Below are 17,288 nucleotides of genomic sequence, written 5' to 3'. Positions count from 1 at the left end.
CATAATTTTGGTCAATTTATTGGGGTCCTTAGTGGTCTTGCTCTGACATTCTTGCTCTTGCAGTATGTAATGACTGTGGCTGTTATCCAACACTGTCACACTGATGAACTGTAAGAAGCCAGAATATCTAGAACATTTGATATTTTTTCAAAGAGTGGAGGGCAAGTGCCAGCGGGAGAATGGCTCAAATGTTGGGGCTTCTCTCGACGGCTGCTTTGCCTCTACGGATCGCAGTGAGAGCATGTGTACGCAATTCAGTGTCAAGGAACTTCTCTGTGCTGCCCGGCTATCGTGGCTCCACGGTCAGGGTAAGGTTGTTTTGTGTTCGTTAAACCAATTGAAATTAGGCATTAACTAATTAGCCATTCTAGCTAGTTCTATACAACACAAACACTGTCTAGAACTGTTATTGTGCTGTCAGAACTGTGTGCCGATATTAGTTAGCTAGCTAGCCTAGCTACTACTAGGCAGTGCAGTAACGTTAGGTCAACAGACTAGTTAGCCAAGTTAGCTATTAGCTAGCTAGCTACACAACCAGTTATAAATCAAACTCTTTACCATAATCCGGATGTTATGCTTTCCTCCTCAGAGGCTTGCTCAAAGTAAGTTATTGTCACCTGATGTAAAGATTACATCTCATGGACTACTGTACTCCACTGAGCCGCCAAAAGGTAAGACAAGAGACATGTCTAGAAGTGTCTGTTACATAAAATCATGAACTGCAGTGCTATAGAGACAAATGTTAGTGGTATGCAGTCGAATGAAAATATTTTTTATCTGAGTGATATCTCCTCAAGGGGAATATTGGTCTACGGGTTCAACCTAGGTTACCCTGACTAGATCTGCCAACCTAGATGATGTTCCTTGGCTCTAACCAACAGTGTCTGCCTGGAGTGGACTGATCTAATGCTGTCATTCACTTTTGATTGGCAGATGGTAAAGGGAAGGAATCAGGTGGCAGTGGAGGCGGAGGGAAAAGAGGAGGAGGGAAAGATTGGTGGAGCCGCATGCAGAAGGTGTGTGATGTGAATGGTCTGTCTATATAGTATTACACACTATTCTATGAGGGATATTTCAAATCAAATTGTATTTGTCAGATGCACCGAATACAACAGGTGTAGACCTTACAGTGAAATGCTTACTTACAAGCCCTTAACCAACAATGCAGTTTTAAGAAAAATAAGTGATAGAGTAAAAAATAAGAAAATAGAAAAATAACAAATAATTAAAGAGTAACAATAACATAACAGTAGTGAGGCTATATACAGGGAGTACCGGTACAGAGTCAATGTGCGGGGCCACAGGTTAGTCGAGGTAAATGAGGTAATATGTACATGTAGGTATTTACATGTAAAATTAAGGAGCGGGTGGTATTGTTTGTGTGTGGGTTAAAAGTTTATTTGCCACTTGCACAGGATACAACAGGTGTAACTTTCCCAACAGTGCAGTAATAATATAGATCATAAAAAATAGAATAAAACACAAGAGATTCGAGATAAGATGAAGAAACACGAGAATGCAAGTACACTGAGTTTACAAAACATTACTGTACTTTCCTAATTTTGAGTTACATCCCCTTTTGCCTTCAGAACAGCCTCAATTTGTCGGGGCATGGACTCTACAAGGTGTCAAGTGTTCCACAGGGAAGCTGGCCCATGTTGACTCCAATGCTTCCCACAGTTGTGTCAAGTTGGCTGGATGTCCTTTGGGTGATGGACTATTCTTCATGCACATGGGACACTGTTGAATGTGAACCCGGCAGCATTGCAGTTCTTGACACACTCATACCAGTGCGCCTGGCACCTACTACCATACCCCATTCAAAGGCACTTAAATCTTTTGTCTTGCCCATTCACCCTCTGAATGGCACACATACACAATCTGTGTCTCAGTTGTCTCAAGGCCTAAAAATAATTATTTAACCTGTCTCATCCCCTTCATCTACACTGGTTGAAGTGGATTTAACAAATGACATCAATAAGGGATCATAGCCTTCACCTGGATTCACCTGCTCAGTCTGTCATGGAAAGAGCAGGTGTTCCTAATGTTTTATACACTCAGTGTATATACAGGTCAGTACCATTCTCAATGTGCAGGGGTACTGGAGTGATTGAGGTAGGTATATATTTGTGTGTGACGTTCTATGGTACTGGATGCAGATACCTCAACATGTTGACCTTTCCTCTGCCTTTCTAGGGTGACATCCCATGGGATGAGAAAGACTTCCGTGCCCTGGCAGTGGTACTAGCTGGGATATCCTCTGCCACGCTCTACTATCAATTCAGAGACACAGGCAAGGAGATCACTTGGAAGGACTTTGTCCATCGCTACCTTGGCAGAGGAATGGTGAGAACAAAGTAAAACAATTCAGTGAAGAATAGGGAGATACTGTTTATAGAAATACATGTTGTTTATTAGTACAATCATAATGCCAAGGTGATGTAACTGCTCAGACACAGAATTTTTTTGTTTCCATTATTTTGTTATATAATTTTTTTTGTATGTCGCTGTCTGTGCACTGCAAGAATAGGCCTTATGCATTGTCTGTTCTCTACACAGGTCGAACGTTTAGAGGTTGTCAACAAACAGTATGTCCGAGTCATTCTAGTACCAGGAGCAGAGGCTGATGCGGTAGGTGAAAATTCCATTCTCTGGAATCAGAACAGTGACTCACTTAGCGTGATGAATCACTTGATGAGTTCATATTCATGTCGGTGTGAATAAGGGCTTTCAGTAGGCTTGATCAAACTAGATTAAATGAGGAAGTTAGTGTTTTGTGAATACAACACTTGAACCGCCATAGCCAACTGCTGCTGGCGTTTTATTTTTTATTCCTTCTTTGACTTTTTCTAAGTGTTTGTAGTTTACTGTTCATTTGTCAGAATTTGGAAATTAAAAACTTTTGTGTTTGTGGAGCCTTTTTACCCCATTAATTGTTTTCTTAACCCACCAATGTGCTGTAGGACGTTGGTACCCAGCCAGGCGCTAATGTGTCTCTCTCTCCTCACTGAATGAATGACAAATGGATGAATGGGTGATAATTGTGCACCTTACTTCACAATGTAATTTAAATGAGGCCTAACTGAATAATAAGCAGGGTGAAGAGGTTTAATTTAGAAAAACAATAGTGTAATGATGAGTTTGTGTTATGCCTATTTGTCAGCAGCAAATCATTTGACCTTGCGGGTTGATACCATTCTCTGTAACTGAACGTAAATAATTACTATAACTCTTATTACTAATCGAATCTACAAATAAAGTTTATTAAGTGGATTACACTAATCCACTTAAGGGAAACTAAAATAGGCTACAGGCCTATGTTTTTTCTAGGACTTATTATATTATACAAAACATATCCTTGACTCTATCTAAACAAATAACTTTTGTTATTTTTTTAATTGATATATTTCCACAAATATTTTGTCATGCAATTAATCCTTTACAATAGTTTATGCACTCTTTATCAAGCGTTGGTGCTTATGTTTGCGGACCTTGCAGGTTAATATGCATCTGATGCATATGCTAAAAGGGGACACTCGGCAACATTCTCTAGCCGATACTGATAGGCTGAAAGGTTATGGTGGTAAAGAGTATCCATTGACTTGTTGTGTTGGTGGTCTTTCCCCAGAGCTATGTGTGGTTTAACATCGGTAGTGTGGACACCTTCGAGAGGAACTTGGAGGCGGCTCATCACGAGCTGGGCTTGGAGCCCTCTCATAGGGCAGCTGTCATGTACAACTCCGAGAGTGATGGGTGAGTTAATGCCGACACGCACACACGTATTCATGCCACAATAGGGCTAGACTATTTCTCACTCTGAGATTTGTTTTGAAGCACACTCATATGTCCAATTTCATGTACAAGCTAACATTTTAACTATGACTGTCATCATTTTACAATTTTCCTTCCTCCTACAGGTCATTTATGATGAGCATGATCCCCACCTTGCTGTTGATTGGGTTCCTGCTTTTCACCCTGCGGCGGGGACCAATGGGAGGAGGCGCTGGGGGTGGAAGAGGTGGTCCCTTCAGCATGAGCGAATCAACAGCAAAAATGATGAAGGACAACATCAACACCAAGTTCAAGGATGTGGCCGGCTGTGAGGAGGCCAAGCTGGAGATTCTGGAGTTTGTTAACTTCCTGAAGAACCCCCAGCAGTACCTGGACCTGGGGGCTAAGATCCCAAAGGTAAGGGATGGGACAACTCGGGCTGGGCGGTATACCGTATGTTACTATATACCGGTATTGATGCACGGACCGGTTTTTACTTTACTTTCTATAATGGTATTTCAATGTTTGGTTTGTTAAATGTGATACGCAACTCTGGCACGTGTACTGTCAGTTTTTATAGTTGACTGCGTTTGCTTCTTGAGTTGTCTCTCTCCCTCTCCTCAAACTGCTGCATGCCGCTCAGCACACCAAACCATGCACCCTGTCACTTAAGGAGTGAGCAGTTGATCGACCACGGAGTCACAAGCACTTTCTTGTCGTTCACTCTGCATGGTCAGATGGATGCAACAATGTTGGAGTACCACAAGCGTTCTATACACTTAGTGGTTTGCAGACAGTAAGATACACAAACTATCTACTACTTTGTGTTTTCTTAGCAAGGTGTTGCTAAAATAATTTGCTAATTGCTAGTTAGATGGCTAGCTAGCTTGCTAAATGTGCTAACACAGATAGAACAATGAGCCAGATCTTTCACCGGATGTATAAATGTGAAGCATCCGAGTGGCGTTTCCACTCACTACCAAATATGGTGATGAGAGAGCCCAGTGGACGGCAGTGGGAGGAGATGGACATTCGCTAACATTCTGCAAATTCTATGAAACATCTGATCGCCATACAGTTTTCTGTTTCCAAAACTAGAATCTGTAACAGAGTGGACTGTGTTTTGTAGACTTTACCCTTTGCCAAAGCTTCTAAAAAATTACGTTCTTTAGGAGGAGTGCAAGTGCAAATTGAGTTATTGCACACCCGCACTTCAGAGTAGGCGTTCCTTAACGGAAATATGCAAATAAATTGTAGAATGCGCCAATAGGATCTTACTAGCTCATGCTTGGCTCTGCCTACCTCCTTGCTTATTCTGCCCATTATGATTAATTTGCTCACATTGGAAACAACAGGCTCTGGTCTATCTTGGGTTAGTTGAAAAAATATTTTGTACTATGTGTCAGAGCAAATGTAGCTAGCTAATACTGCCTGATACCAGTGCTGCTGTAGGCCTACAGTAGATAAGCATGTTTGTGCAACGGTTTATTATCAAAGAGGAATAGGCGAGGCATGAATATGTTGGCTAGCTAGCGACATGAAGTTAGAAAACATGTAATGTAACATCTAATGAAGGTCACCTGGAAACCCTGACCAACACTTTGGTTCCTATCCTGTCAATAATTCCTCCCTGGTTTATTAATTCGTTGTCATGTGAAACAATAATGCATTCAAGGTGCTGCCCACTAAATTATAACTATAGTATTAGAATAATAATTTTATTTCCATGATTCCAACAGTTCACCAATTAACTAGGCCTATATTTTCTTTCTTGTATCATGCTGCGTTGCACAGTGCGGAAATGATAATCCAAGTGCGGGAAATGTAGAAATTGATCAAAATGCTAATAATTTATGAGTTTTTTTTTGTTTGGACTTGGATTGAACAGTATAAATGGAGAAAGCCCCATTTATAATCACTTATTTGCCACCCTAGGGTCATGAACTACTCATAAAGCATATTGAGAACTTTTATTATTTTAAACATAAAATCCCTTCAAATACAATCATACTGTCGTAAAATTTCAAAAGTATCGTGATATGATATTTTGTCCATATCATCCAGCCCTAGGGACAACATTAGTACCTGGAACTGGTGGCAAAGATCCCAAAGGTGAAGGATGGGACAACATTAGTACCTGGACCTGGGGGCTAGGCTTGGGCAGTATACTGTATACTGGGCTATTTGGAAATAGCCATGGGATGGTTTTTCAATACCGTTGAAACTATTTTACGTTTTTCAATACATTTTTATATTTGTATATCTACTTTTTAAGTAAATACCTGCAGTCAACTTGTGCAATACGGTAAGAGAAAAAGCAGATTTGTGTTTAATTATTTTCCATTATGAAGCTTACCATAGTTCCCTGAACAGTTAAGCCAGTCGTGCTCTTTTGTAAATAGTACAACGGGTGAAAGCGGGAGCAGGTGAGTCCAGCTGTGTATTGACAGGGGTCGCATTTTATATTGAAGCCAAGTATTGGCTTCAATAGAGTGATCAGAGACGTGCAACTATAGAAAATACATTAGTGCAACACATTCAGCAGAAAATAGCTGAATTTTCATAAGATGACAGAAGTTCAACGCTATAAGTAAATTAGCTTACTATGAAAAAGCAAGGTATTTTTTGCTAAAACTATGCATGGCCATCATATTTCCAATGTTTATCATAGAATTGTGCGTTAATGTGACCCCTAAGTTTAACTTGCTTGGGAAACTGTAAAGTCCATGGAGAACAAGAGCACCTCCTCCCAGCTGCCCACTGCACTGAGGCTAAGTAACACAGTCACCACCGATAAATCCATGATAATCGAAAACTTCAACAAGCATTTCTCAACGGCTGGCCATGCCTTCCACCTGGCTACTCCAACCTCGGCCAACATCCCCCCCCCCCCCCCCCCCCCCCGCGCAGCTACTCGCCCAAGCGCCCCCAGCTTCTCCTTTACCCAAATCCAGATAGCAGATGTTCTGAAAGAGCTGCAAAACCTGGACCCATACAAATCAGCTGGACTTGACAATCTAGACCCTCTATTTCTGAAACTATCCGCCGCCATTGTCGCAACCCCTATTACCAGCCTGTTCAACCTCTCTTTCATATCGTCTGAGATCCCCAAGGATTGGAAAGCTGCCATGGTCATCCCCCTCTTCAAAGGGGGAGACACCCTGGACCCAAACTGTTACAGACCTATATCCATCCTGCCCTGCCTATCTAAGGTCTTCAAAAGCCAAGTTAATAAACAGATCACTGACCATCTCGAATCCCACCGTACCTTCTCTGCAATCTGGTTTCCGAGCCGGTCACGGGTGCATCTCAGCCACGCTCAAGGTAATAAATTATATCATAACCGCCATCGATAAAAGACAGTACTGTGCAGCCGTCTTCATCGACCTGGCCAAGGCTTTCGACTCTGTCAATCACCATATTCTTATCGGCAGACTCAGTAGCCTCGGTTTTTCTGATGACTGCCTTGCCTGGTTCACCAACTACTTTGCAGACAGAGTTCAGTGTGTCAAATCGGAGGGCATGTTGTCCGGTCCTCTGGCAGTCTCTATGGGGGTACCACAGGGTTCAATTCTCGGGCCGACTTTTTTCTCAATATATATCAATGATGATGCTCTTGCTGCGGGCGATTCCCTGATCCACCTCTACGCAGACGACACCATTCTGTATACTTCTGGCCCTTCCTTGGACACTGTGCTATCTAACCTCCAAACGAGCTTCAATGCCATACAACACTCCTTCTGTGGCCTCCAACTGCTCTTAAATGCTAGTAAAACCAAATGCATGCTTTTCAACCGTTCGCTGCCTGCACCCGCCCGCCCAACTAGCATCACCACCCTGGACGGTTCCGACCTAGAATATGTGGACATATATAAATACCTAGGTGTCTGGCTAGACTGTAAACTCTCCTTCCAGACTCATATTAAACATCTCCAATCCAAACTCAAATCAAGAATCGGCTTTCTATTTCGCAACAAAGCCTCCTTCACTCACGCCGCCAAACTTAACCTAGTAAAACTGACTATCCTACCGATCCTCGACTTCGGCGATGTCATCTACAAAATAGCTTCCAATACTCTACTCAGCAAACTAGATGCAGTTTATCATAGTGCCATCCGTTTTGTTACTAAAACACCTTATACCACCCACCACTGCGACCTGTATGCTCTAGTCGGCTGGCCCTCGCTACATATTCGTCGCCAGACCCACTGGCTCCAGGTCATCTATAAGTCCATGCTAGGTAAAGCTCCGCCTTATCTCAGTTCACTGGTCACGATAACAACACCCACCCGTAGCACGCGCTCTAGCAGGTATATTTCACTGGCCATCCCCAAAGCCAACACCTAATTTGGCTGCCTTTCCTTCCAGTTCTCTGCTGCCTGTGACTGGAACGAATTGCAAAAATCGCTGAAGTTGGAGACTTTTATTTCCCTCACCAACTTTAAACATCTGCTATCTGAGCAGCTAACCGATTGCTGCAGCTGTACATAGTCCATCTGTAAACAGCCCACCCAATTTACCTACCTCATCCCCTTACTGTTTTATTTTTTTTTACTTTTCTGCTTTTTTGCACACCAGTATCTCTACTTGCACATGATCATCTGATGATTTATCACTCCAGTGTTAATCTGCTAAATTGTAATTATTCACTCCTATGGCCTATTTATTGCCTACCTCCTCATGCCTTTTGCACACAATGTATATAGACTCATTCTTTTTTCCTACTGTGTTATTGACTTGTTTATTGTTTACTCCATGTCTAACTCTGTGTTGTTGTCTGTTCACACTGCTATGCTTTATCTTGGCCAGGTCGCAGTTGTAAATGAGAACTTGTTCTCAACTAGCCTACTTGGTTAAATAAGTAGCTGAATTAATAAGGATGACTGGGCATCCATATTGTTAGCTTTCTGCTGTGTTTGAGAAGTCAAATCCCTTTGGATGAGTTATCTGTAGGCTTGATTTCCAAGCGTTGTTTTTCTCCTCTCCGTTCTCGGCCTGTCCGCTCTTCCCCCCTCCTCGGAAGGCCATTTCCCTAGCGACTCCACACAGACACCACTGTACACATGCTGCTCCAGTGCCGGTACTGTTCTTGCTTTAGACAAGTATGCATCAACTTTGTTCAGTTACACAATGTCACTCGTTCACATTCGCTTGTAAATGTCCAAACTCACCAAAAATGACATTTGGTTGTGCCTCGTTTTTTCTGTTTGCGCTATTCACTATTACTTGTGATACATTTTGTTAGCATTCTGGTAATAGACGCCCAATGGGCTTTTTAATTTATTTGTAAAAAATTGCACACACTTCTGTACTAAACCGGTAATACCGTAAATCCCGGGATGAGAGAAGGACAGTATTACGATATGAACATCTGGATACAGCTCAACCCTACTGGGGACCAAGATCCCAAAGTTAAGGGATGGGACAACAGCCCAGCAGTCATACTAGTCATGAAACACCTTTAAATGTAGGAAGAAAATGCCTTTTAATTTTAGATGTAGTTTGCTGTCTTTTCACAGCCCATGAGAAATGAACATTCCATTATACTGGTATTTTAAATCTCATGTGTTGTGCTGTGTTTTCTCAGGGTGCTGTGCTCTCTGGACCTCCAGGCACAGGCAAGACCCTGCTGGCCAAGGCCACAGCAGGAGAGGCCAACGTCCCCTTCATCACTGTCAACGGCTCTGAGTTCCTGGAGATGTTTGTGGGTGTTGGGCCTGCCAGGGTGAGTTCACACTAGAACCAGAGGGAACACTTGCACCTGACTCCATAACATCTGTTTTCAAATCACATGATGTGCATTTTAGATCATAGCTGTAAATAGCTGTATCTACTGGCTAGCTAACCACATAGATACATTTCAATCCATTTTACTTGAAATGCATTGCTTACTGTGAGGATGTGAATGAAAATGTTTTAGAGACTTAGTATTGACTGTTTCCCCCCTGTAGGTGAGAGACATGTTTGCCATGGCCCGGAAGAACGCCCCCTGTATTCTGTTTATAGATGAGATAGACGCCGTGGGTCGCAAGAGGGGCGGGGGGAATTTTGGTGGCCAGAGCGAGCAGGAGAACACTCTCAACCAGCTGCTAGTGGAGATGGATGGTGAGTATGGGTGAAATGAGATCGCAAACTATCACACTCTCTATCATATTGCTGGTTAATCTCATAGATGTCCCCTATTTATGAAATAATAACTGTTATTATGTAACATTGGCGCTCTATGATGTCATCTGTTATAAAGCTGTTATGTTCTGCCATTACTCTAAAATGTTTACTTAATGAACTGTAATGCATATACTGTGAGGGTAATTCCCTAGTGTTTTTCTTCTAGGATTCAACACCAGCACTAACGTCGTCGTCCTGGCCGGCACCAACAGACCAGACATCTTGGATCCTGCACTCATGAGGCCTGGCAGATTTGACAGGCAGATTTACATAGGTATGGAGTCTTTCAATTGAACTGGAGCTCAGGCTGTGCAGTGATAATTTCAGTGAAATGTCAACATACAGCATATTGATATTCATATTGACAAGGACTTCATAACACATTTAGAACCCATACATAACAATTTCCTAATCAGCAGACTAAATGAGCATTTCACGAAATCCAATACATGTCCATGTTTCAGGCCCACCTGACATCAAAGGCAGGGCGTCCATCTTCAAAGTGCACTTACGGCCCATCAAACTGGACCCTGCTATGGACAAAGACGGACTGGCCAGGAAGATGGCTGCCGCCACACCAGGTTTCACAGGCAAGTTGAGCTGCTCTGTGTGAGAGATGGCATGTTGATTATCATGTCAATGTTTTTGAAACATCCTCACTGTCTTCCTGTCTTCACCAGGAGCCGACATAGCTAACGTGTGTAACGAGGCTGCCCTCATTGCTGCTAGACATCTCAACCCACATGTGGAAGGGAAACACTTTGAGCAGGCCATCGACAGGGTCATTGGAGGTGGGTTGTAATGTCTTCCATGTTCTTGTATTATTATGTTATCTCAGCTTTGTGAATCAGTGTTAATTAAATCAACAATGGCTATGACAATAAATATTTCTCAACAACCTATTTCCCCTGAGAAAACTAATGACGATAAAGAGACGAGATGCCATGGAAAAAAACGAACATTCGTTTTCATTTTAATTGACTAAAATGTGACGAGATGAGAAATCCACTTGACTATTGGACATTCAATTTGACATAAACCCGCTGTGCACAGGTGTCTATTCCACATTGAGTCAACGTGGAAACAACGTTTATTCAACCAGTGTGTGCCCAATGGGAAGCTTCTTTTCATCTGTTTAGTCCAATCATAAGCATGCATGCCAAGTATTTAATGCAATCCTCTCATTGGCAGAATTAACGTCTTTCAGTTGCGTGATCCGATTGAGACGATCTGCCCGGCTCTCCCACACAGCTCCCAGGCACTCATTCAGTCACTCGTCAATCTTTTGAACTGATGGGCAGCCAGCTAGTTACTTCAATTGTAACTAGCTTAAACTAGAAACAATCATTTTTACCATCTCTTGCTTTCATGTAGGCTTTGAAAGTAAAACAAATGCACTGACTAATATGTGACTAAACTGACTAAAACTAGACAAATTGTCCCAGTTTTAGTCAACTGGTTATAACTAAAAATAAGAAGAATGAAATGACTAAAATTGGACTTAAAGGTGTTTTAGTCATAGACACTAACACACACAAAAAAAATAACTAAATCTAAAATAGCTGACAAAATGAACAGTGTTGTGAATGTCCCATCTTTAGGATGAGGTGAGGTGTGGATGGTAGTAGAATGGTGAAGATATAACACTGCTGTCTATCTCTCTGTCTGTAGGTCTTGAGAAGAAGACCCAGGTTCTGCAGCCCAATGAGAAGAAGACTGTAGCGTACCATGAGGCCGGCCACGCCATAGTGGGTTGGTTCCTGCAACATGCCGACCCACTGCTGAAGGTACAGTAACTCCCTCTTTTAAAGGCCCGGTTTTGTTTACCTGGCTGTTTGGTTGGGGGTTGCTAACCAGAGAAATATATATTTTTTTACTAGCACATTTGCATGTGACTTTCATAGTGCAGTTTTGACACTGCACACAACAGACAGCTCAGCTGCACCTTCCACTGTGTGTTGGTGTGAATAGAGCAGTGTTTCCCAAACTCTGTCTTGACCCCCCCCCCCCCCCCCACCCCCCGTGTGCACATTTTGTTTTTTGCCCTAGCACTACAAGCTTGATGATTTGGTTATTTGAATCAGCTATGTAGTGCTAGGGCAATAACAAACTCTCCCAGTACTGTCCAGTCTCAAAACGCATCTTATACATCCCAGGTGTGAAATAGTGTACAAATCATCCAAGTCCCACTGCAGTACTGTTCACATGGTCATACTGAACAGTTTCTGACATTGGCTTGCAGACGGGTCAATGACAGTGTCTGTCACACAATTGGATCACAGGTTGGAATATGGGGATGTTGAATGGATTTGAGTGGGGTTCTAAAATAATAACTTTGATTCTCCTGTATGGGTTTAACACACATTTAGGTTTCAAAATTGACATGGCCCAAAATGAGTACGTTTGTTTTAATTGCATAAATTGGTCGAGTACACACACATTACATGACCAAAAGTATGTGGACACCTGCTCGTCGAACATCTCATTTCAAAATCATGGGTGTTAATATGGAGTTGGTTCCCTCTTTGCTGCTGTAACAGCCTCCACTCTTCTGGGAAGGCTTTCCACTAGATGTTGGAGCATTGCTGCCGGGTCTTGCTTCCATTCAGCCACGAGCATTAGTGAGATCGGGCACTGATGTTGGGCGATTAGGTCGGGCACTGATGTTGGGCGATTAGGTCGGGCACTGATGTTGGGCGTTTAGGTCGGGCACTGATGTTGGGCGATTAGGTCGGGCACTGATGTTGGGCGATTAGGTCGGGCACTGATGTTGGGCGTTTAGGTTGGGCGTTTAGGTTGGGCACTGATGTTGGGCGTTTAGGTCGGGCACTGATGTTGGGCGTTTAGGTCGGGCACTGATGTTGGGCGTTTAGGTCGGGCACTGATGTTGGGCGTTTAGGTCGGGCACTGATGTTGGGCGTTTAGGTCGGGCACTGATGTTGGGCGTTTAGGTCGGGCACTGATGTTGGGCGTTTAGGTCGGGCACTGATGTTGGGCGTTTAGGTCGGCACTGATGTTGGGCGTTTAGGTCGGGCACTGATGTTGGGCGTTTAGGTCGGGCACTGATGTTGGGCGTTAGGCCTGGCTTGCAGTTGGCATTCCGGCTTGTGGCTGAAATAGTCAAATCCACTAATTTGAAGGGATGTCCACATACTTTTGTGTATATAGTGTATTTTGCAGATGTTATCGAAGGTGCAGAAAATGCTTATATTTTTTGCTCCAACAGTGCAGTATAGCAAACAATACACACAAATCCCCAAAATAAAGAAATGAAGAAACAACTGGAATCAATAGGAGACTGGGAGACTTGTTAGAGCTCATTATGTTGTATAACCATGAGTCAAGAGAGCGAACTAGGTCCCCATGACGGGTAGCAGTCTGCAGGCATAGCGGTCTCTTTGTGTGGACATTAAGACTTACGTCATGAGGTGCTTTATGGCCCAATTCAATCAAATTCTGCAGGTTCAGCTCCACTTTTTTCTCTTTGCATTGAGGGTCTCTTGCAGAGTGAGTTTGATGGAAATGTTGGGATATGATTTGATGTGATTTATTTGATCATTTAAAAACACAATTCAACCACACGTGTTGATACAATGAGATTAAAAGATGTGGCATGTGTGATCTAGAGGAGCAGGATTTGTAAAGTTGCTTTTCTGTCAGTATTCTAATGCCATGTGTCCCTTTTATCTTCCCCTAGGTGTCCATCATCCCCAGAGGGAAGGGTTTGGGGTATGCCCAGTACCTCCCCAAGGAGCAGTACCTGTACACGCGGGAGCAGCTGTTTGACAGGATGTGTATGATGCTGGGAGGACGTGTGGCTGAACATGTCTTCTTTGGGAAGATCACCACTGGAGCCCAGGACGACCTGAAGAAGGTCACCCAGTCAGCCTACGCACAGGTACCCTACTGTATGGCATTCAGAGGAAAGTTCAAGCGTTGCACTTTAATTGATAGCTAAGCTAACATTTCAGCCTCACAGCCTCAGAGATTTCAGAATGAATCCCCAGAGCTTTTAAAATGAATCCCCAGTTACAATAAAAAAACAAAGCAATGGTTAAAAAAAGCTATGGTTACTATTCAACAGTGTTGATAGGAGTTTGTCTTAGGAAATGTTACTGTCTATTATAAACTGGGTGGTTCGAGCCCCTGAATGCTGATTGGCGGATAGTTGTGGTATATAAGACTGTATACTACAGGTATGACAATGTTTATTTTTACTGCGCTAATTACGTTGGTAAACAGTTTATAATTAAGCACCTCAGGGGTTTGTGTTATATGGCCAATATACCACGGCTAAGGGCAGTGTCCAGGCACTCCACGTTGCATCGTGTATAAGAACAGCCCTTAGCCGTGGTATATTGGCCATATACCACACCCTCTCGGGCCTTATTGCTTAATTATCTCACAGTACCTGTTGTATTTCTGATCCCCACATCTCTTCCTGTCTCCAGATAGTGCAGTTTGGGATGAGTGAGAAGGTAGGCCAGGTGTCTTTTGACCTTCCTCGGCAAGGGGAGATGGTGATGGAGAAGCCTTACAGCGAGGCCACTGCAGAGCTCATAGACCAGGAGGTCAGAGACCTAGTGGACAGTGCCTACCAGAGGACCATGGAGCTGATTGTGGACAAGAGAGAGTGTGTGGATATGGTGAGAATTGCATTGACCTACGTGAACATCACGTAGTTCTAATGTTTTCAGATTACTCTGCCATGTCATGCTCGACTGTCAAGGGCACACCCGTCTAGATTTAGTTTTCTTCCTGGGCTTAAAGATGGGAAACGGCACCACTGACCGCCCCACCACCGTTGTTATTGTAGCAGAGCTGAGGAGCATTGTGTAGCATGGTAAAGAAATGATGGCAGTACATATTGTGCTCTTCTATCACGTGTGCAATGATATCTGATGAGGAAAAAACTGTGTTGATGGTTTGCAGTAACTTCTATGTTGTAATATCTCAAAACGTATGTGACCGTTTCACCTGTAAGGATGGCAGCTTTAAGATCAAACAGAAATGTAGTAGTCCCTAGAGCTGCTGTCTGGCTCTTTCTCATGTCCACCCTGTGTCATGAATGCCACTGGGACCCCACCGTTCCTCTCTCTTCACCCCAGGTGGGGAAGCGTCTCCTGGAGAAGGAGGTCTTGAACAAGGCAGACATGCTGGAGCTGCTGGGGCCACGGCCATTTGAGGAGAAGTCAACCTATGAGGAGTTTGTGGAGGGGACAGGCAGCTTTGAAGAGGACACCAGTCTGCCAGAGGGCCTGAAGGACTGGAACCAGGAGAGAGGGGACCTAGATGAGGAGCTGGACACAGCCAAGGAGAAACAGGCCCAATAGGCAGGACAAACGGTGACAGGCAACCTCTTAACCCAACCTCTGTCTTAGCACACACCAGTCATGTAGCCTAGGCAGAGGAGGGTTGGGTGATTTAGCATAGTACACTGCCCCCGGACATATTTATCTCAGTGCAAAACAAACTTTCAATCAGAATGCTAATCTTTTAATGCCTTATTATTGGCCATATTGGAGGTGAGCCTCATGGTACTCAAAGGCTAATTTAATGGACAGTGGACACATTGTTTTTGAGAGATTTGTTCTTTTTACGAGTTGCATGTTTTCTCTTTCTCCACATAAATAAGTTTGTCAACTGAATCATGTACATTTGGCTCGTGTTTTGATATCTTCAGCTATTTATTTCAATAAAAGGGGCTTCCTCCCAACTGTATTTCTTTCCCTCCGTCAAATGAATGCTACATTTCAAAACGTGTCGTTCATCTCTATATACCAATGACATAAAGGTACTGGTTATGAACAATGTTAATATCCTAGTTCATCAAAATGCTACTGGCAGAAAGATAAAAATATACTCCACTAGATGTGTTGAAATGTGCACTGTCTCTTCCATCTCTCAGCCTTGCACTGGTCATTTGTGATTAAGCCCTCACACTACAACTGTATAGTGTGGTGTTAAGGCCAGTTTATACCTGGTGCTAACATGGTTCCTTTTTCCTGATCTTGTCTACATTCTGATTGTGCCCGTATTTCCAGAAATGTGTCTATTATCCATCCACTGTTTCTGGATTGTGACCAGATGTCCTGTTCCTACTTTTATGCAAATTATTTCACAGCTATCCTTTCTAAATATTTATTGTAAGACCTATTGATGTACTCAGTCAATGATGCCACTTAGAGGGCAGAATAATTATTTAAATGGTTTCTCTGTCCAGATCTGTCCAGATAACACTTGTAAGGTATTCAGACACAATGCGTGGGCAGGATGATCTGATCACAATCGGTCTTTTGATTGTCTACATGTCTAAAAATGTGGGCACAATCAGAATGTGGACAAGAGCAGGACAAAGGACGCAAGTTAGAATCATGTATAAACAGAGCTTTAGATGTTCTGCTGTTGTTGATGTACAGTATTGCTAGATGCATACATCTCTACAGAATTGTAAACAAATTATTTTATTGGGTGATCTGTGTGAATCAGGAAGTTGCTACCTCACTTTAAAGCAATATATTCAACTAAATTTCTCTCATAGGTTTGTGAAAATTGTCCCCCTAGATATTTCAGGATTTCCAGTATACTGTAGTTGTCATTACTACTGATCACCACTGAAGATCTCTAACAGCTTAGAATTACAGAGGTAATAATCTATAATACATTTAGTTTAAAATGTGGTTGTGTGTAGTTGAGGGTTTTTGGATTGTGCACTGAAGGTAAGTTTGCCTGTTACTATACAGTCAACCTCTTGTTCTCCAGTTACTGTGGATGGACCGAAAGAGCTTTTCCATTTGTATTAAAAAGATAAAGATTCTGTGTACGAAAGCAATGGCTATACTACAATGTATAAAACATGTTTTTGTTTGATAAATAAATGCAGTGGTGAATTTTCTCAGTATCGGTGTGTTTCCAGTACAAACTGCCATCAACCATTTGCACACGTCACAGATAATGTCCCTCTGTATCAGTTTCTTATTGGTCTAGCTCTTATAGGGGACAACAATGAAAAAGGTACAAGATACCATATTTTAAATATTCAATATATTGTAATATTCCTCAATATCTCAAAGCACCTATGGCATCTCATTTACATGTAGTCCTAGCTACTATATGCAGATCGTTTTGATGATTCAAATATTGAAATACACCATGTTTACTAACAGTGAGCTTGTAATAATTTTACAGGGAAGAAATGGGCCAGAGGGTTGCTGGCATCAACATCTCAGGTGCCACCTACTGCCGTTGTGCCCTTGAGCAAGGCACTTAACCCCTAATTTCGGAGCAAGAAACACAAGCATTTCGCTACACCCGCAATAACATCTGTTAAACACGTATGTGACCAATAA

The 17,288-nt window shown here is 42.7% G+C and overlaps 1 protein-coding gene across 1 annotated transcript; it reads left to right on the top strand.

Annotated features, from left to right (window-relative positions):
* Window positions 1-24: 24 nt before the first annotated feature.
* LOC139578242 (mitochondrial inner membrane m-AAA protease component AFG3L1-like) lies at window positions 25-15,660 on the top strand. Its single transcript, XM_071405589.1, has 16 exons — window positions 25-308; window positions 590-671; window positions 934-1,016; window positions 2,197-2,346; window positions 2,560-2,631; window positions 3,629-3,753; window positions 3,918-4,188; window positions 9,359-9,496; window positions 9,723-9,876; window positions 10,106-10,213; window positions 10,404-10,529; window positions 10,620-10,730; window positions 11,611-11,726; window positions 13,637-13,837; window positions 14,391-14,585; window positions 15,048-15,660. Exons 1-16 carry the CDS (start codon window positions 180-182, stop codon window positions 15,270-15,272), a joined length of 2,286 nt encoding a protein of 761 aa, XP_071261690.1. The 5' UTR covers window positions 25-179; the 3' UTR covers window positions 15,273-15,660.
* The last annotated feature ends 1,628 nt before the right edge of the window (window positions 15,661-17,288 follow it).

Source organism: Salvelinus alpinus, chromosome 6, assembly GCF_045679555.1.
Source record: "Salvelinus alpinus chromosome 6, SLU_Salpinus.1, whole genome shotgun sequence".
NCBI classification, from domain to species: Eukaryota; Metazoa; Chordata; class Actinopteri; order Salmoniformes; family Salmonidae; genus Salvelinus; species Salvelinus alpinus.
The sequence above is the reverse complement of the archived record's forward strand: the minus strand, read 5'-3'. Positions and strand labels throughout refer to the sequence as shown.

Excerpts from the sequence above, each read along its gene's own strand:
- LOC139578242 (XM_071405589.1), top strand. The coding sequence starts at position 180 with ATGGCTCAAATGTTGGGGCTTCTCTCGACGGCTGCTTTGCCTCTACGG. Across the intron at positions 4,189-9,358 it reads TGGGGGCTAAGATCCCAAAG|GGTGCTGTGCTCTCTGGACC; the intron begins GTAAGGGATGGG and ends GTGTTTTCTCAG. Across the intron at positions 9,877-10,105 it reads GCTGCTAGTGGAGATGGATG|GATTCAACACCAGCACTAAC; the intron begins GTGAGTATGGGT and ends TTTTTCTTCTAG.